Raw genomic sequence first — 20,724 nt, forward strand, 5'->3', positions numbered from 1 at the left:
GAGTGAAGGTTGTGCAACTTCTGATTGACTTCACCTTCAAGAGGTACATGCACCTTTTATTTAAAGTCAATGACACACATGTAACCGTGGTTCTGCATTTTCTTCACAGCTTTGAAAAAGGGGCGATTCTGGATAACGCCTGACCCGTACCACAATGATGACAACATCCAGATTGGGCGTGAGGTCAAGATATCCTGTCAGGTAAAGACAAAGAAAAGCACTCACAATGTAACATCTGCATACAAAAACAGTAAAGCATAATGTGACTCATAAATGAAGCATAAATAACACCCCGCTGAATGTCCCAGGTCGAGGCGACACCACCAGAGGAGCTGACGTTCAGCTGGCTGAAGAACGGCCGTGCCCTGCGGAGCTCCGAGCGAATGGTCATCACCCAGACGGACCCTGACATCTCCCCCGGCACCACCAACCTGGACATCATAGATCTCAAGTTCACCGACTTCGGGACGTACACCTGCGTGGCGGCGCTGAAGGGCGGAGGGATCCCGGAGATCAGCATTGACGTCAACATCTCGTCCACAACTGGTGAGCCTCACACCCCTTTGTGTAAGAGACGCATCTACGCACCTCCCCCAACAAACTCACCCACGGGCATCGACATCTTATTCCTATTTTAGTCACATGTGATCATGCTTAAAATATCATGAGAGGGACTGCATCTTGATAAAGCAAAGGAAAAATACGTGTCAGGATTTCTTGGACTGTTGGAAAGGGAAATGTTTTAACAATCTGTACAGGTACTGAAATAACAAAAGTTTAGCTTGATTTTTTGGGCGTGAAGACGTTTTTATGTTTGAACTAAAATTGAAAAGTGTTTAAAACCGATCTTTTATAGAGTTGCGATTGTAATTTTAACAATAATATTAAATAGGGCTCAGTTGTTATACTTTTAAATCTCTTAAATAGTCCGTTCACCCAGATCTTAAAAAAGTGAACAATGAAGATACTTATTCATTTAAGCTCTCCAAGGTTTGCACACATCTGGCAGTCTGGCAATGACAAGTCTGCATCCCAGCACAACAGAAGTGAAATGAGTTTTTAATATTCATGTTTTGTTTGTGTTAAATGTCTGCCTCTGCATTGGCCTGTCAAAAGTTGATTTTTTTCAAGGGAAAAGTCACAGTAGTGACTAGTGACACAGTAGACTCTTCTCTCTGTTTTTGTCAGTCCTTTCTTTCACAATCAAAAATCTTTCACTGCCATGCTCTTAAGTGTAAAGGTCTTTAAAACCCCAAAATTCAACACTCACTGTATGCAGTCAGTCTGATCTGGGTAAACCGACTCTTTAAGTACTGGACCTCCTTTACACGATAAGAACAAACTTCTATATCTTGATAGTGCTCACTCTCTGACTCATCTGCCCCAGAATTTATAATATAATATATCTTCCACTGTAAAGGCTAGTCACTGCACTAAATTAAATTACAGCACAAACATAACTGCATTGCAACGATTTGTTCAATTGGACTCCTGTGAACCAAAGCCGACTCCATCAGTCCGACTAATCAGATACTAAACATCCATCGTCCTTCCATCTAATTGGCTGCTTCCACCATTGGTCTGACTAACGTTTGCATACAAGTGTACAGCATGTCAATAACACAACGTACCAGTCCACCCTGTCTACTGAGCTGCATCATTGTAGTTTCAATCATGGCATGATGACAAGTCCTGTAGTACTGGAGGAATGTTACAGCAGCTGTTTAATATGTCTTTTAGATACTCCACAGCCCCATTGTTCATCATTTGTATCCAAAAGATGGCAAGACGTAGGTGAAAATCAGTTCTCCATCTTTAAAAGAATTATGAAAGGACAAATCTGCTGTCAAACGTCAGTTTTTCTGTCTCTTGTTGAAGATTTGAACATCAATCCGCCCTCCTCCTGTCAGATTTTGAGAAGAAAGACGCCTTCACCAGCAACAAAAGAGAGCCTGACTTTTTGAAGATTGCTACGTGGCACATTTAGAACATTTAACAATACATTTTGCACAACTCACTTCCTGCGGGGTCTGTTAAAATTGTGCGGTGCAACTCTTAGAAAGACAAAGCCAGAGCTCTTCTCTTCTTCATGTTTAATCTTTGGTTTTAGCTTTTATAACCACAACAGTTTTTTTGGGCAGAATTAACCTCAAAGACGCCACGGTCAGGAGACTTCTGATTTCCAGATGGGGTTTCCCATGAGTTTGTGCTAACTCTGGTATAGGATATATTTACTATTTCTTACAGTTTACTTGCTGGTGTTTGGTACTGATAAAGACTTTTTGGAATTTGTGATTGGGTTGACAGCAGACCCCCCTTTATTGCGCACACATCACCAGGCAAATTTGCACATTCTAGCACCTTTGTCTCCTTACAGTCTTGTTTTTCTATCTCACACACACCTTGCTGCCACTCACAGTGTGAACATGAAAGCAGCGCGTCGACCTTGGGTGCATAATTATTGTTAGATAATCCTTTGATAATCCCAGTGCTATAAAACAGTGGGATCAATCGCACCTGCCAAGATTGTTTCCTCATTATCTTTTAAGTAGTGCAGTCTCTTCTTTTGGAGTGCCAGGTTGATGCCAATGCATTATTACAGACCCTCTAATGTGCGGGGGAAAAAAAAAATCTGACTGAGGAAATAAACGATAAAATGACTGACTCTTTTGTGAACATATGAAATGAAAGGTTTCCTCAAGGCTCAGATGTGATTGCTTTTAAAGCCCTCATTGTTCCAGTCAGATGGGCGGGGATGGAACAGTATGAAAGTGTTGAGAGCTGATCCTGTCATTGGACATAATATATTGAATTTTGCTTTTGCCTGTTACAATTCTTGCCGCTTTACCTGGATGTGACTGGGCTGTTTTTTTTTTCTTCTGCTGTGTGTGGAGTTCTCTCTGTCTGATTTATGCCACGAATCCAAAAAGCGTCTTCGCTGAGCTGCACCTTATAGCGTCTGTGCACTGAAGCGCCCTGTGACTCTGCCTTGCCGTACGCCTGCAGCCTGTTTTGGGTTGAATAAGCCCTGTTTTTGTTCCTCTGCCTGTTCTCTTGAAAAGAGAAAGCCCAGGCTGCAATTAGATTCCTTAATAAAAGCATTTAGGGGAGATTATGCTGCAAGTCTGCCAGGGTTTGGTGCTGGGTAAGAGGTTGGAAAGCGATTGAGCCTGAAAGTGTCTCGAGTCTGAACACTTTGGGGCTCGCTTGCTGTGTTGAGGAATGGCTCCGGATCCAAATTCCAAACCTGACATTAGCTCCATCCTGCAGCACATCTCTGTAAAACAGAATATTTATCATCTTCCATTCTTTTAACTTTTGATGTGCCCAGATTTCAACAGCTCTCATATCTCACTTTTGGGGGAAAAAAACTACACTAATAATTACTATCATGACACTCTTATTAAATAAGCAACATCTTTACTTGTCCCAGAGATTTATTTATGAGTGCATGGTCAGGAAACGAGGACAGACTTCCCCCTTTGGATACTGTCAGATTTAAAAACCCACATGACACAGGAAGAAGAGTTACGAGCATTGGTGGAGAACCTCCCCTCAACTTCTATCGGGAACTTGCTAGTTAATCCTCTGATTAGTCCGTCTGTTGTGGGTGTGTCTTACTGGATTATTGTCTAATTATTGACCTTCTATGGCTGTGGCGCCGAAATGTTGTATGACTTCTGATTGCTACCACCTCTGGGAGCTTCTCAGAGATAAAATGTTAATAGCATGTGCAGTTATTACAGATGGCGTCTTGACATTTAAAGCCAGTCTTCGTCTCTGAGCTGATACCCGCTTAATGCACTCGCCACTTTATAATTACTATAAACACGGGATTCTAGCGACTTAGGCGTCCTTTAAAAAGGCGAGAAAAGTCTCTGTTGATACTTTGCAGCAACGGCACAAGACAGAAGCTCCTCCGCAGCCTGATTGATGATCACAAAGTATTAGGGTTGAAAGTCACCTCTCTCTTTTAGTGAGGGAGATAAATCCTTCCTTGATGAGTCGCTCAATTAGCATCCTGCTCACACCTGAAACTCTGGCACCACCCAGTGTTTCTGTCAATCTCGGGAATCACTGCAGTTAATGAATTAAGCAAATCAATTAAGTGCTCAGTTGATTAAAAAATGAGCTGGTTTAATAAACACAATTGAACGAACTCCCTCTTTTTTTCCCACAGGAGTTTGAGTCATCTTAAGCTTGCAGCAGACTTTCTTGTCTCTGTCGTTCTCTCTCCTTCTCAAGTGTCCTGTTGCCTGTTTGACTCTGATTCATCATGAGCTGCCATCATCCCAGTGACACATGTGACTCTTACTTGAACAGCATGACCGCTGGCTGTTGACTGTGTCGATCTGCTTGTTTCAGATACAAATTCAGCGACCCTGATAAAAACAAACCTGGTCTGCATCCTGACTCACCTGCAGGGTGCAAAGGTTCAACTGCTGTTAGCTCTCTGTGGGTGGAAAAAGGATGTTTGTTGCTTTTTTCCCTCCTTGTTTGGACATGTGGAGCTTTCACAGAGTGTGGTGGTTTTTTGATGGTGGTCAGATGTCCATTCTCTTTCATTGCCTTCCTCTGTGTGTGTGTTGTTGTTTGTACAATAGGAAAGCCAGCTGGTTTAGAAACTTGGGGAACAATGTTGAAAAATATGAAAACATACACTATAAGCATGACCTCATTGCAGCCTGTCTGTGTTTTCTGTATGGAAAATTATTTAAGAATCAATAACCAGCTTTGCATTCTTCATATATGTAGTTATAAACAAAGGCAGATGAATCAGTCATGTAGCTTAAAGAACCATTTATCTATAGCCAGGTAATATGGATTCTTCTGAATGGGACCTGTATGTTAATCAACTGCAAGCTAGCTAATGAAGAGTTAATAATCTGGAGCTAAAAATCTCTCTTTAAACAAAAGCTCCAGTCGACTTTTCCATGTTTAAATTTCACTTGTTTTAGATCAGAGAGGTCAAGTCTGATGAATACTTCAAAATAAGTTGAAAAACAGTAGAGTCTAAAGATAACTCTGTAGTAGCCCTGAGTAGTTTAGAGCTAAAGAGTTTATCAAGTACTGGGTCATTCTTGTTTCTTCCACAAAATTTGAACGATAAGTTACAGAGCTTCATTTCTTCTAATTAAAAGTACCTTCTCTTCACTTTGTTGTGATTGATGGATACAATCACCCCTGTTACACAAGAACTAATTATTCACCAGGAGATAAGAGTGTTATAATGAATCAGATACTTTGGAAAGCCTTCATGTAGCCAACAGCTGAGTGGCGTCTCGGTCCAGTTCAAGCCGGTGCATTCATAGGTCTGCTAGTATATAATTTGTGTTACATGACAGCTGGGTTATTTAACCACTTCAACAACAATGCTGCATGAAAAAAAGTTGGCAGCTACATACATGCTTAATTATTAGATTAATGCTGTTAAATGATAATCCAAGACAACCTTGATATCAGCTGTCACATATAAAAAGTGTAGAATTTTAGCTTACCGGAAAAAAAAATAAAGAAGCAAGAGTTGTTGTCTTGTTGGTGGGCTCAAATATTTCTTGTAGTGGTTTCAAAAGATATGTTTTTGACAACAGAGATTTTCTAATTTTAATTTTGAGCAAAGACAATGACAAATTGTTTAAATCAGCATTTTCATGCTACAAGATTAATATCCGATATTTGATAAATAAGCCTGTGTAATTGTAAATCATTAACAAAATAACATCGAAAACAAATACGTTTCTGTGTAAAAATATAAAGATAGATATACAGATTTAATGACATTTTAATGTCAAAACAATTCGTCAACTGTAGTTTGAAAAAGAGAGGGGCTCCTCCTGCAGTGGAGTTGGAAAAAGTAGCCAATCAAATAAACTCTTTCTGTAGCTGAAATAATTGATGGGGATAAGTTTGAAAGGTTTACAGTATGATGTAGTCCTTTGGCAGAAGCAAACATTTCATCCTCTCAGTTGTAGTAAACAGGACATGCCATCATAATAACTGGATTGTAGCATAGATTTGACTGCATCAACACTCGTTCCTTTTTCATTACTTCCATTATTGCTCTAAACTCATCTATGGGTAAAAAAGGGCAACATTCTTCAAAGTATTTTCGTGGCAGGCTCTTACTACAGCTGGATGCACACTGCATCAACATGCAGCTATATCAGAAGTGTGACAGGCCTGCCATACCTCATCATGTTCACCAAACAATGATTGGACAATCTCTGTTCAGGGTAGTGGACAGTCAGTTAGGTGGCATATGTGTGTGCAGTAATAAGACTGTAAAGCAAGAAATGAGTCAGGATCCATTCAACCTTTCAACATGGAAAACAGTAACGCTTTGACGTTTTTTCATGAATGGCAAAAATAATAGGAGGAGACTTCACGCAAACGATACTGGAGTCTCATTTTCAAGATAGACGTGGTCTAGAAGACATATTGAAACTATTCAAAGGCAAAGGGTTACAAGACATTCATAACACTGACAATGAAGATCATAATTCATTAATTCATATCTCTGTACAATAAAAAGCACTGTTTTCTTTATCTAAGGCTAACCTAAAAAGGAGTCAAGCTAGACAGCTTAAGGTCCTTCTTTAGGGTTTTCCAGACTTAGCCATCAGATTAAGTGGGCAATCCAACCCAAAACCCCACATTTCAACATCTAGGATCACTGTTTAGTTAGGAACTGTGAACCGGACCGAAATAATGACACCTGAGACCAGTACATCCCAATGCTGGATTAGCAGGCTAATAGGGGTCCAGAAACAAGCCCAGTGGGCTGTGAACTGGGATGAAGGGGCCTAACAGCTGTCCCGGAGCTGGTTTGGCTGTCCTGAGATCTCTGCCATATGACTACCAAAGTTGCCACAGTCATGCCACTTCTAGAATGATCAGAACATAACCACCTGGCGACACCAGCCAGCGAAACACCTGGGATGTTTTCTTGGGAAGACTTTGGCTGTAGAAATTGTCAGAGTTACTTAACACTACACGCTGAAGCTGTGTACATTTACAAATGGCCAATGGAAATGTATATGCAAAGGAAATAGTAGGTATACTATTGACTACTCTTCATTTGTACATAAAATATGTTAATAAGACTGGATTACTCTGCACATTATGCTCAGCTTTCCTGCTTATATCCTCAGCTGCACCACCTGAAGTCATACTTTATGGAGGTGGCCATCTGGGAAATCACCTCCCTGTCCAGCTGGGAAAAACCTGGGAGGAACACATGAATAAGAAGTACTCTTCCCTCCCTCATTAACTACTGCTGAGGCCCCTTGAGCGATGTACATAAACTCTGGTCCTTCCAGGGGAGTTGCTCACCACTTAGCAGTAGTAAAAGCAGAGGTATTGGAGGTGTGTATTAAAAGCTAAAATGGGGAAATTTTGCATGGGTGAATGTCAAAATATAAACACAGAAAGGCAACTATACAGAGAACGCTGTGGCCACAAATCCAACTGCAACCCATGAGAGCTTTAGTATTGAAAGCCTGCTGCTCTACAGACTCAGCCTTGTGAATTCATGTGGGGCTTGTTTGATTGATCGCAAGATAAGTTATAAAACCTCTGGTGAGCTGCAAGGAGATCAAAAAAACAAACACATAGTGGCGGTCTGTAGTGTGTCTCTCAAGTGTATCAATGCACTAAGCCTATTTTTACACATCTGTGGATATTTATTACACTTCAGTAGCCCGGGGTATAGATGCAGCTCCCTCGTGCACACATGAAAATGCACACGGATTCACAAACATGTCCACAGTGGACCTACGGGACTCCTGTCTGTCCCCAGTGGTCCAGGTCTCAGAGGAGCACAGAGTCCTGTCACATTGTGACCGACTCATTGGCCTCAAGCTGTCGAAACACACAGACTCTTACACATACAGACACACACACTGCAGGAGATGCAGTAGTGGAGAGCAGGATGTTGCCATGGTGATGGGGCGTGATGTCACAACTCTCATCCAAAAAAGGGGGCAGTGGGGATGTTGTTTGTTCTCAAACACGTCCATGCACACCACTCTGGCTCCCATCGCTGTAAGAAAATGCACAAGTACTCAATTTTGTAGTCAGCCTGCATTGCACTAGAATGTTAGAAATCACTCTCTGTACTTTAAGTATGATCATACCAGCTCATAGACAGGCCCAATAAAAGGAGGTCCAATTCCCAATTTAGGCCCACAGAGTACAAAAGGCTCACACAAACACAGAAACATGGTTTTCAGTGAACAACAGCAACCAGAAGCTTCCTATCGAGGAACTGAATAAGGATCACAGCATGGTGTCACCCGTGGGCGAGAACAGCAACACTCAGCTATACACACACGCGCACTGACATAAAACTGTCTTAGCACACACTATACAAGCATACGCACACAGCGGGCATGCCCTGCAGGCATCACTGGCATTTGGATGGCTTTGGCACAATGAGAGCACAGAGAAGACCAGTAGCGGGCTCTCTGCCACACTGAGCATCTCAGCGGTCAGTCTCTAACACAGAGTCAGGGTGTTCGCTTGGAAAGAGAGACAGCAGGAGAGAGAATGAGCGAATGTCTGTGTGTATGTGCACCTTTTTTATTTTTTTTTGTGTGTCAAAATGATGGTGCAGGGACAGACAATGTCAGCTGATGGCTAGTGTTTGCGCTGTCAAACCAAATAGGCAGACGGCTATAATTGTCTGCCTTATCCGTGCTGTGGAGAGGCCAGGTGTAATGATGGCAACTAGGTGAACACAGCTCTCCTCCACTGGGTATTGTGGATGCCTCCCCCTCCCCATTTTGCTGCTGTCAATTCCCCCATTTCACTGTTTGGACACAAGGAAACGTTGGGAAAAGTGGAGAAAATGTGCTGTGGAAAGAAATATGTCAGCTCTTGACACCTGGCTGCCTCAGTGGAGACGTTGTGTGAATACCAATCAGTAAATGTATGAGAATGAAGTGAGCGTCCACTGTCATTGTCTCTGTGGAGATCATTTTTGCTGCCAGTTTGGTGATAATTAGTGTTTCTAAGACTTATTTGTGAAAGACTAGCCTTCATTAAACCTAGCTGCCTGCAATGGCTGAAAAGTAATCTAAAGTTGTATCTACCGTATTACCTTAAGAATTAATCTTACAGTAAACCATCTACAGTAGAATTGGTTTAAAGAGGTAATGGGAAATATTATTTGATCCATGTGTTTGAAAGGGTGTCCCCTTTAAAGACTCAATCACAAGTAATGTTCAGCAGTCTGCAACTATGTACATGTATATAGCATTTTGTATCCTATAAGCTCATTGTTTTGGCTAAATGACACAAAACTTGAATTGTTATAAAAAAAAACATAGGTATAAATAATCCAGGTCCAGGCACTCAGGATGGTTAGACAAATATATAAGGCCTTTAATTATTAATACACCAACACGTATCAGCTAACGCCTTCTTCAGCTTGGTGTTTCACTTGACTGTTGTAGTTGACTTTCACCACTCACTATTTACACAGGTAGCACACCACTCATTTATAGAAAAAGCCTCTGTCAACCAGCACAGAATATGTTAGCTCCTAGCTGGTGTATGTGGTGGAGCATCTTGCTACCAAATGGACAATATTGAGAAATGGTGAACACCAACAGAGCTCAAAGGTGAGGGAATATTGGAGTTACATTTATCTGACAGCCTACTCTAAATGATTGCTTATATTGCTGCATATCTGCTGCTCTTTGATTGGGAAGATTTTTTGTGCATGGTTTTCATGCAAGCTTATGAGGGGTTGTATGATGCTGTTTCACTTTTTAACCAATGCCTCTTACTATTCAAATACAAATCAACACCATTTTTTTAAGGTGATAATATAACTATATATTTTATACAAGTTTTAAACTCTTAACTTCCTTCTGGACCTTCGTGATATTAATGCATAACATTGTGTTAACAATAAGTGTAATTTACAGATGATACCTGAGTTTTTATTGTATTTAATTGAGGATGGGGCTTTGCACAACCTTAGAATCAGTGCAGCGTGTTCAGTTTTTCATAGTTTGTAGCAGATTGAAATATACTGTTCTGTAGCTCCAGCTTTTACCGTTTGACTCTTTGAGATAACGGACAGTTGCAGAGTAGTCATTACAGTAAGATTGTTACCAGTCACTAGACAGAATTGGGGTCAAAACAAATGTTGCTGGACTCTGTTTCCTTTTCTGGATATTTCTGGGGATTTCATCACTGTGAATCTTCAATGTGGCTTGACTTCATTCCAGCTGCAGCATTGTTTGGGCAGAATGACAGTGATTCAAAAATCATCAGGGAAGCATGACATGGTTTCATCATTGCTGAGAAGATTTTCACTCCTCTACTTGCTGGCTGTAAACTAGTTTCGCGAGCAGTGCTTCAAAATAGACTTGGAGTGTGCTGACGGTTTGGATTTGCACAGAAATACACAAACTCACACAAAATCACACGCACATACACACACCGAGCACTCTAGGAGCCGGTGCCATTTGCCAGGTTTACTAATTAAACAAATTTACTTGGCCAGCATGCTTGAAGAGGAAACAGACTGCTTGATCCAAACTGCTAGTGTCCCTGCTCTATGTATCTATGTATAGAACACATACTCACACAGAGGAACACTACAGGTAACCTCAGATTGTGTCCGGCAATTTGGCACTCTTCACTTCTTTTATCACTCATTGTTCTCTTTCTGAACGGCTCTAAAATGTCTGTTAAACAAAGGCAAAATATTTATTGCGTCATATATTGTTACACGGCCTGTAATAATGCTGCATCTCCTTTGGGAGGGTTTCTGTTGTAAATGCACTGAAGTGTATGCAGAAGCTGTGCTGAAATTGATTGGCTGCATGAGAAGGAGGACAGAGAAAGAAAAAGTGGCGAAAAGGAGTGTTAATGATGCAAGTGATGGTGATAAGAGTTATGAATGCTGTAATGTGGTGGTGAAGATCACTCTGTAAAATGCTGTTGCATAGAGGAGGTGATGTGATGATGAAAATGTGAGAGAGTGATGAAGAGAATATTGTAATGCTCCTAAATCCAAATGTCAACCCTGACAATAATGTTGCATGTGTCTTAGAATGGTGATGTAACTTAGCCGCTGAGAATGATGTAGAGTAGGTTAAAATGGGATTCCAATGCCTTCTTATCTGGTGACTTGTTGTCACTGCCAGAACCTTTGCATGGGCCAAATAATTATTTTAGGGAATGTTTTTCCATCTGGCTGGAAAAAGTGACCTAATTGAGTTCCTCTGCATGGTTCCTTGAGGGGAAAAGGGCTTGTGGGTTGAACTTTTTGAAGTCCCAGGAACTAATAAGGTTTGTGATAATGTGTTTTTGGACCGCAGGAACTTTTTCATAGTTCTAGGGACTGTAGGAACCCTCCCACCTTTTAATTGATTCTGCACCACGTGAACTATGACCTAGTTTTGTTCCTAGAACCCTGTTTAGAGGAACCTTATATAGGTACTTTCCCAGCCCCCAGCCAGTGTGAATGCAGACAGAAAGAAGTATCTATGTTGTCTAGTTCTCAGGGAACTCCCTACTGGATAATTCCCCTTCAAAAAATCCCCAGAACTGTTTGGTCTGAAAACACACAATGATTGATGCTGCTTTTCCAAAACTTGTAAAACTAATGGATTCTACATCTTCTGTAACCTCATTCATAGAAAGTATGACGTACTGATAGAATCAGTGGTAGGGGAATATTCCAACATTTGTTTCATGAGTTATTTAGATAAAAACAAAGCAAGATTGCCAGGTGTCCAACTTTATAAACAGACCGACCGCTCAAAGAGTTATCAAGTGAGAAGGAGAATTATAGGGAGTTCCATGAGCATGTAATTGGACCGAGACAGTGAATGAAAGAAGTAAAACCCCTCAACCCGGTCAGCCCTGTTTTCTAGTCTTTATGTTAAGCTAAGATGCTGTTGGCTCCAGATGTGAGAGTGGTATCAATCTTGTCATCCAACTCTAAAGTATTCTCCACATTTTCCCATTTGCCTTTGTTATTATTTGCTAATGGTATTTTCAACTCTGACAGTTAACAGTCTACACAGTATCTCAGAGGCAGATGCTGAAATGCTCAAAGGGGAATTTAGTTCCTAGTTTTGACCCTGAACTTCTTGCTTGTGGCTATATGGTAACTAAGTGCATTTGCTTGTCAGCTCTTCATTGCATTGTTCATTGTCTGCCATTGCTTGATTGCATTTAATTCTTTCACTGCTGCCCTTTTTGATGGTTTTGCCTACTCAGTGCATTCTCAGATTGTTAGTCATTACCGCTGCTAATATCCGCATGGTCCTTCCATATGAGCTGTGTGTGTTGCTGAGACTCAGCTTCATTGCCATTGCAACTTGGATGCTCATTCGCTTCCCCTCAAACCTCCCATGCCACTTCTCCCCCCATTCGACCATTTCCTCTTACCCCGCCTGCTGACTTTCTAGAGCCCCATATCAGTCCCTCCTCTGTTTTTCTCTTTCTTAGTTCCCCCAAACCTGACAGTCCCCCGGGGCAAGTCCCCCCTGGTGGCCCGAGAGGGTGACACAGTGGAGCTGGAGTGCCTTGTTTCAGGAAAGCCCAAGCCCATCATCCTGTGGTCAAGGGCCGATAAAGAGGCGCCTATGCCGGACGGAAGCATGCAGATGGAGAGCTATGACGGTGTGCTGCGTATTGTTAATGTGTCAAGGGAGATGACGGGATCGTACCGCTGCCAGACAAGCCAGTATAACGGGTTCAACGTAAAGCCGCGTGAGGCCGTAGTGGAGCTGATCGTACAATGTAAGTAAACAGACTTCTTGTTTTTAATCTGTGTGAATTTGTCTCTTTGTATGTTGCAGTTATGTGTCTATAAATGTGTGGCGCATCAATTGTATCTATGATGTGTTTTCTTTTAATGCCTTTTAATTAATCCTTTCCTCTTTTAATCAAGTGTGACTAAAATGGAATATTCTTCTATTTCTGTCCTTCCACGCCCATCCAATTTCCTTCTGAGGGCTGTAAAATTAGTCCAGTCCCCTTGTGCCCTGAGTCAGGTCTGAGAGGGAAAAGCTCTGACTCCACCTCTTTCAATGAGAGATTGATTTTCATCTGCTGATTGTGAATCTGGTATATCTAGTAATAATGGTTGCGAAAAAGCTCTGCTTACATTATATCACTCTTGTAGGTTTTTGTATGTGTGTTTTGAGTGTGCTTTACACTCACGTCAAAGAATGTGTGCAACCATATCCTCAGGCCTTCGACTCCCTACCGCTCCCACTCATTGAGAAACCTCTTTCTGAGATCTGACATTCAAAGATGGCTTTACAGCTAATTAGGGAGCGGCTAATTTATTCCCGCAAGTATTCATTTTGTATTCATTTATGTAGATGTGAATGGACTATTTCGAATGTACGTCAGGGATTCAAAGCATTGTTGTCATTCATTCAGGAATGCCGCGGATGTTTCTCTCTGCCGCGAAAAGAAACAGAAAACGGATAGAAATTAAACTAAAGTGATCCATGTGGGGTGCTAATGTTCTCTGGCAAGTGATTATAGGAAATGGAAAACCAAGTGTCATAGCCAGAGTCTCATTGTTTTAATCATGGCCTACTTAGTTAATCCGCACATTGCATCCATCTCAATTTACGCTAATCTAGAAAGAACCTGTGTGGCAGTATGTTTCTTCTAAACTTCTTTCATACTGTAAAAGGCAAATTAACATATTTTATGCCGACAGCAATCTTAAAAATGTGTTCTCATTATTGGACGTGCAAAAACGCAAGGCTGCAGAAAACATCCAACAAGGTATTAAATGTGGACAGTAAACCTGTATTATGATCACAGCTCAACCAGGGTTTTGAAACAGGGCAAACTTGACACATCGCCCACCAACATTTTCATCAAAAATGAAGCAGAGCAGCCCCCCCATTCATTCATCCCGCCTAGGATTAGAGCATAACTCTGCCCTGTTTTTTTTCCCCAGGAGATTTATTGTACTCTTTGCTATGGGACTCACGTATGAGCTTAGCGGTTACCCACTGTGCTGTGTTAAGGGAATTAATGAAGTTTTTATTTTCTCTGAAGAAGACTGTTACATTTTTAGGGCTGAATTGATTATGATTATTCAGTGATGACAGCCCATATCAAAGGTTGGTGGCTTTGGTACGCACCAGTGCTGACACCCAGAAGTAAACAAAGGATTTGGACTCGAAGACGCCCGCCATTAATTAGCAACACTCGCTGGCTGTGCTGCCTCGTGCAAAGACGCCGTGGTTTTAGAGACTCATTTTTGAAAGTGAAACTGAGAGACTAGTGTAATTGCTTTTTTTGAAAACCTTAAATTTAAAATGCTGTATTTACATATTGATCCTCTCCCCATCCTCTCTCTTTCTTTACAGCAACATTAAAATATCAATCAAGTGTACAGTAACCCGCATGAAATAGACACATATCTACAATAACGCCTGCTTCTCAATTGCAGAGTAGATGATGCCTCAGCTCTCTCTCAGCAGAGAGCAGTTAACTGCCTCCAGCATTAAACAGGAAAGAGGGTCACAGTGATCTGTGGGAAGCAGCAGGGCACGTACTGTAGTCTGTCTACAATTTCTCTCAGAGGAGGACAATTAGAGTCTAGGAAAAAAGCAAATAAGCACTCACTGCCCAGATGCTTTTTTAGTAAACAGCTACAATTATGCTGCAATTAGCAACGCTGCTGAGCGAACATTGTGAGCAAAAACATCATCTTTGAATCATTGAAAAAGGAAAAAAGAAATGTCAGACATTGTCTGCATAAAATAAGAGGTCTTCTTTGGATTAGTTTGAGGGATGTTTTATAGAGATTAAGAGAAGAATATGACTAAGAAGTAAAAGTCTTTTAACATAATAAAGACTCTTTGGCTGATTTAGTATCAATCTTCCCCTCATGAAACCCAACCATGCCCATTTTCTTTTTTCTCTTCGAACTTATGTACACTTAAAGTTCATATCGACTGACGACATCCCATCCACCACAGAAAACTAACTAACTTAAAAAGATGCTAGTTATCTGCTGTCATTAACAAGCTTACTGTGTGTTGCTGTGCTAACAAGTGATTAAAAAAAAAATTGAATTATTCACAAACTATCACTAGAACAACATATTTTTGTAGCTACATGAAATTTCACTAAACTGTGAAATACAAAATATTGATGTCATTTGCAATAATAAGTTATTTACAGAATAAAGATCTGTCAAGCTGCTGCTCAGAGTCAAAAGGTCAAGAGCAAAAATGAGCTTAGTTCCTCATGCTAATAAACACTATTCATGAAGTGCAAACTAAGACCATACACTCTTGTAGCGCAGGCGCTGCAATCTTGAAGCCCATTGAACATAGTGTTACGAGTGGACAATATTACCTTTGAAGATGAGAGACATTTTGGGGTCTTCTGATGAAGCCAAACACTTGTTTGGATAAGCAGGCAAAGACTTCTTCTTCAGTGTGCTGGTCATAGTTAACAGTCAGAATATAAACTAGAGAAATGGAATGTAGTTGAATGTTAAAATCTAGGACTGAATCGTTGTCTGGATAATATAAAGATTTATTTTTGTAGAGACTAATAAGACGATAGTCAATGGCATTCAGGATTGCATTGAAGTCAATGCATTCAGCCTCTTTAACTCTCTTAAATCACTTTCTCTCACAGTTTGTCAAAACACTGAAACCTCAAACTGAAATCAGGATTCTTTTTACATATATGTCGCCCCTTGTCTTCAGATTCTGCATTCACATGCATACATATTTTTATAATCTTCACATTCTTCCTTGGCCTTGATACATGCAGAATGATATTGTGAAAACTAAAAAAGAGCAGCTTTATCAGTATTTAAAAAAAAAGCAACAAATGGATGGGCTTTTGGGCTTCTGACATCCAACCAGGAAAGGTCATCTCCTGGCAAACACTGCTGCCCCCTTCCATAGTCTCAGTGACATTAGACCGGGGTTCACTCACAGGTATGCACACTGAAATGGAAAAAGCATTCCTCAGGATTGGAGGAGAACGACTTGGGGTGAAAGACACATGCCATTAAATCTGGAATTCATCTCAATGATAGATTTTTCTTGGCATGCGGTTGCATCACAGGATGACACAAATGCTTCAAGACACACTGAAGCACATCTATTCACTTCTGATAATTCTCGTCCTTTCCACACGAGTTCCTCTCGAATGCAATTATTCCTCATTATGTGATATTATTTTAATAAAGCACCTTTCTTGCACTACAGTTCTTGATGCCGTACATCACTTTCATCTGTTCGGCATCTTCAAAGCAGAACTCGTAATGAAGAGCGTTATTAGAGCTTTGGTGTTGATAAATCAATCATTCTGCCATGTTCTCACTTCAGAGCAAGTTCTGCTCCCCGTCAGACTCTTGTTACTTATTAATAGTTGGCATCAAAGCCCGAGTTTAAATTGCAAAAACAATCCGTACTTGAGTTGTTGGCTTGCTAAGACATCATTTGAGTATATTTGAGACATGTGTTCATGTACTGTACACAGCAACGCGCAATATTGACTCTCTTACGTTCACTAAATACATAGACCTTTCCCCCTCTTTTCTCTGCTTGAATCTTTACTCCATTAACACAATTCAAGCCTGCTTTTGTTGTTTGCTTAGTACCACTGTTGGTATGCCCCCCTCCCTTCTTTTCCCTGGCCTGTCTCATTGTGTGTAAGCACAAGCCAATCCCTCTGAGATGCTTTTCTCGCCTGCGTTTCCAGGTCCCAGCCTGAGCTTGCCCGCCTTTGGTGGTGAGCCATGTGCAAAGCCGCGTTTAGTAACTTGATCAAGGCACCGAGGTACGGCCCTCTGAAGCAAAGAGCATTAAAGGCGTGAAGGAACGACTCTGGCGAGTCAACAGCTTTGATATGTAAAAACCTGCATCTTTTGGACGCCAGTGGCGACGCCAGGAGGAGAGGTAGAGGGAATGGAAGACGTCCGCCTATAAAGTAGTCACTCTAATAGAATTGCAAACGCCAAATCCCAAGCTGTGACACCCTAATGTTCTTAGTCAAACTGACTTGGCATGATCTCGAAGCTTGAGAGAAGGAACGCAGAAACAGAGAGAAATAGAGAGAGGAAAGAGGTTTAAAGAGGTCCCCTGTCCTAGATACCACAGTCTGTCAAACTGAGAGTTATCAAGCTCTACTTCAGCACAGATGCACAGGAATCTTTTATCCGGGCTTCCCTTCTGTTCCTTCTCACATCAGCCATGGCACCTGCCTGATGCAACCATGCGATTGTCCCTCTGAGCGAGCAACTCCTCGCTATACCTGACATACATCAGGAAAGACACACCGGGATAAAGAGCTACTGTCTGTGCAAAACTAATGAGCAGAAATACATGATTATTGTTTTAATTAATTTTCCTCTCTGCATCAAGAAGTCCTGCATTGCTAGCCCCCGAGGCCCACTCTAATGTGAATCGCATTAGAGCGATCCACATTAGCCTAACGCCTGCAAATTAATCTTTTGCATTACAGCAGGGCTCACACACACTCACTACATTTGGGGATAAAATGTTCATAACCCCTTTTTTTTGGGGGGGGGGGGGGGGGTGAAATAATGTTGAATTGATCAGCCGCATCAAATCCCACACCAGAAAAAGGTCAGTGAATATGTTGGTTGTAAACAGAGTCCTGCACACAGCTTAGCGGATCACCGGGCCACTCCTCACGCTGGAGAGTCTAAATTGATTATCTTTAATTATATGTTTAAGTTCATAAATTATCCCTAAGTTTTAATAATAATATGGTAATGCACATGGTGCTCGAGTTCATTGTTTGATTGCAGAGGCTGCAGCGTGAGGGAAGGAGGGCTTGTTGATGCGGAGCAGTGTTCGCCTACATTATTTAACACAGGGACTCATTAGCAGTCAGTGGAATCAGGGTTATCATTTCACATACTGTGTATCTCTCTTTGACTTCCTAATGAATGTTATTTCCTTCTATCAAGACTTGATATTGAAGCATATCCTACACAGATTATTCTCCCACAAGAAGGCTTTAGCTTCTATCTCAAATCAAGCCTTCTGTTTCTTTCATACTCCCACACGCTGCTGCTGCAGGCTGCTGTGGGAAACACATGACATGTTTCTGAATGGAGCTCTGGTGTGTCACATCTTAATGTAAAACTTGTCGACAGAAGTTTAATATGAGAAGGCTTCATTAAGGAGCGATGATGTCACTTCAAGCATAGAGCCCTAAAAAGTAACTGAGTACAAACTTAACTGTAGTACTTGATAATATTTTAAGAGTGAACGACCTTTCGGGTAAGATAGGATGTGCTGTGTGCCGCTCTAAAACCTATTCATTGACTATGTGCTGCAAGGAACTAGAGCCTATTGGCGCTGAGATGAGGGTAGTGCGAGATTTCTCTTGCTGGTCTTCGCGCTGCGCTAAAGTAAAAAAAACCAAAAAAAACCTACTTGGGCACAGTGCTCAATAATATCACCTCAGATCAGATCACTAACATTGCTAACAAACTGTGTCCCACTTTCATATGCTACTTAAACATTGGAGAGAAATCTCTAGTTGGAGAAGAAATGTCCAACCGTTTGGGCGTTTGAAAAAGCAGCAGAAATGTGTGTCATGTTTGTGAATTGGCTGTTGTATAGAGCTGCAGCTCCTGGACGGGCCTAAACTTCCCTGAATCCTGTTGGACTCTGAGGATTTTATGAACACTCACCCATTCCTTCTTTGCTACTCGTCTCCTCTCAGCAGCAGCAGAAAGGTCAGGGCTTTATACAAAATAGTCGACAGATAGAAAAATACTGCATCAAAAAAGTAGCCCAAAATAATGTTTTCGGTCACCTAGAAACTTTCGCTGTTGCTTTTTGCATATGTCCAGTTAGAAAGTGGTAAGAGACTAAAATAATTAGTTCAAGATATTTAAAATCCCTGTGTGCGAAACACTCCAGACTGCCAATACATATTTGTTTTACTTTTGCAATTTGAATATCAGAAAAGTTGAGGACAAATGGACATCTGATTTTCTCCAACATACAAATGAAATGTAAGTTCAGGGAGATGATGTACAGTCATTTGGCAGTTTTATCCACATGCTGATATTTCTAGTAGCAATGTATTTCATGACAGTGCGATATTTTCTTCTCCTTTGGCATTTCCATTGAGAATAACTTAAAACTAACAGAATGATTGAAAGACTAAATTGACTCCTAATGTCACACAGAGAATGGCAGTGTTCCTTCACAAACAGAGTAATCTGCATTGATTCAGTTGTTCATGCTGTAAGCATTAGTACATATAACTCTCCAGTTTGCCTTTGGATCTGGCAACATGATTGATTGCTACAAAAGTCAGGGCGACCATTCTTGTTTTCCTTTTCCTCGAAGAGTACTAAGAAATCATTTTCTCCAGAATGTTCACATTAAAAGTGTCCTTATACAGTCTGCCTGTATAAGGCAACCACCTGCAGGAACAAAATAAAATAAAATAGATAATTTTTTCTAACATCTTAACATCAACAGTGAGTATGGTAACGAGCACATAGGCATTCTGTTGTTTTCTGATTCTACATTACACTGCTAAAAATGAGTGCTGTTGTAGCAGGCTTTTGTTTTGTGGTCAGACTGTATTTAGGTCGTTTTTCCGGCCATTATGTAAATACAAGCATTTTGAGGAAGTTTATTAGAAATCTTATTTATCTTATGTATTGAGTGATGTCTTGAGAACATTGGGCTGATCATAGTTTTAATCCCAGGACTTGTGGTAAATGGAATTGAGCTTGTATAGCACTTTTCTAGTCTTCTGACTACTCGAAGCCCTTTTACACTGCAGGTCACTCGTACTCATTTACGCCCATTCACACACTGATTATTGCCATATAAAGTGTCCGTCAGTATTAACTATTCCCATTCATACATAATCATACACTGCTGAAGAAGCAGTGGGTGCAGATCCGTCTTTGGGTTAAGTGTCTTAACCACGCTGGACCAAGGACACGTTGGACATTTGGCTGCAGGAGAGACGATTGCAGAATATCCACAATCACCCCTTATACATGGAGTATTTTTATATGCTTGTAATGGAAAATGGTAAAGTGTCAGAGGTATTTCTGCCACCACAGCCGCCCAGTGAGCCATGAGCTAACGCATTCTGATTTGCTTTCAGGAGAAAAGAGGATGAAAGAAAAACAAGAAAGACCAAACGAACATCAAACCGTATATAGAAGGAATGTCTTCACGTAAACACACTTCACGTGCCAATGCACCGAGTGTTTCAGTATAATCTCATCTTGCAGGCTTGCCCATAGGAGTTGCATGTCCCTTTCTTGATGCACTCACCCGAAGCATATGGAAGGAAAATGTAACCCATCTTGACTGAAGCTGATGTTTATTGTAAAGCAGTCAAGCGGTATTCCAGAAATACAGCTCCACACAAATCTGACTGCTCTTCCACAAACACACATATGTGCATGTTTCCCACATGTATACCCCGGTCTTTGATCTGTCCTCCTCCCTGTAGATGGAGGCTCTATGGACTGTGGGGAAAAGGCCTCTGTGCTCTTAAGAGTTGTTTTTCAGCGAATTACTGTCAAGGAACCCACCTGTGACTGATGATGGATTACATCTCAGCCCGTGCTCAGGATTTTCCCTCAGCCTTTGACTTCCAGCGACTCTGAGCCCTCTATACGCCCTCGCTGCTACGCTAACCATGGCGGGTGCTGCTCAGGGAATATCAGACGGGGACCTTTTT

At 41.2% G+C, this 20,724-nt stretch overlaps 1 protein-coding gene across 2 annotated transcripts in view; it reads left to right on the forward strand.

Annotated features, from left to right (window-relative positions):
* Positions 1–20,724, forward strand: part of LOC132985165 (MAM domain-containing glycosylphosphatidylinositol anchor protein 2-like) — a 186,668-nt gene that overhangs the window by 111,432 nt on the left and 54,512 nt on the right. The window contains exons 7-9 of one of the 2 annotated variants that reach the window (XM_061052390.1): positions 110–201; positions 309–546; positions 12,448–12,768. In XM_061052390.1, the coding sequence (XP_060908373.1) occupies positions 110–201; positions 309–546; positions 12,448–12,768 (651 nt within the window). The remainder of the gene's footprint in view (positions 1–109; positions 202–308; positions 547–12,447; positions 12,769–20,724) is intronic. The other variant, XM_061052391.1, reaches the window with a different exon arrangement.

Source organism: Labrus mixtus, chromosome 12 (genome assembly GCF_963584025.1).
Source record: "Labrus mixtus chromosome 12, fLabMix1.1, whole genome shotgun sequence".
Classification (NCBI taxonomy): domain Eukaryota; kingdom Metazoa; phylum Chordata; class Actinopteri; order Labriformes; family Labridae; genus Labrus; species Labrus mixtus.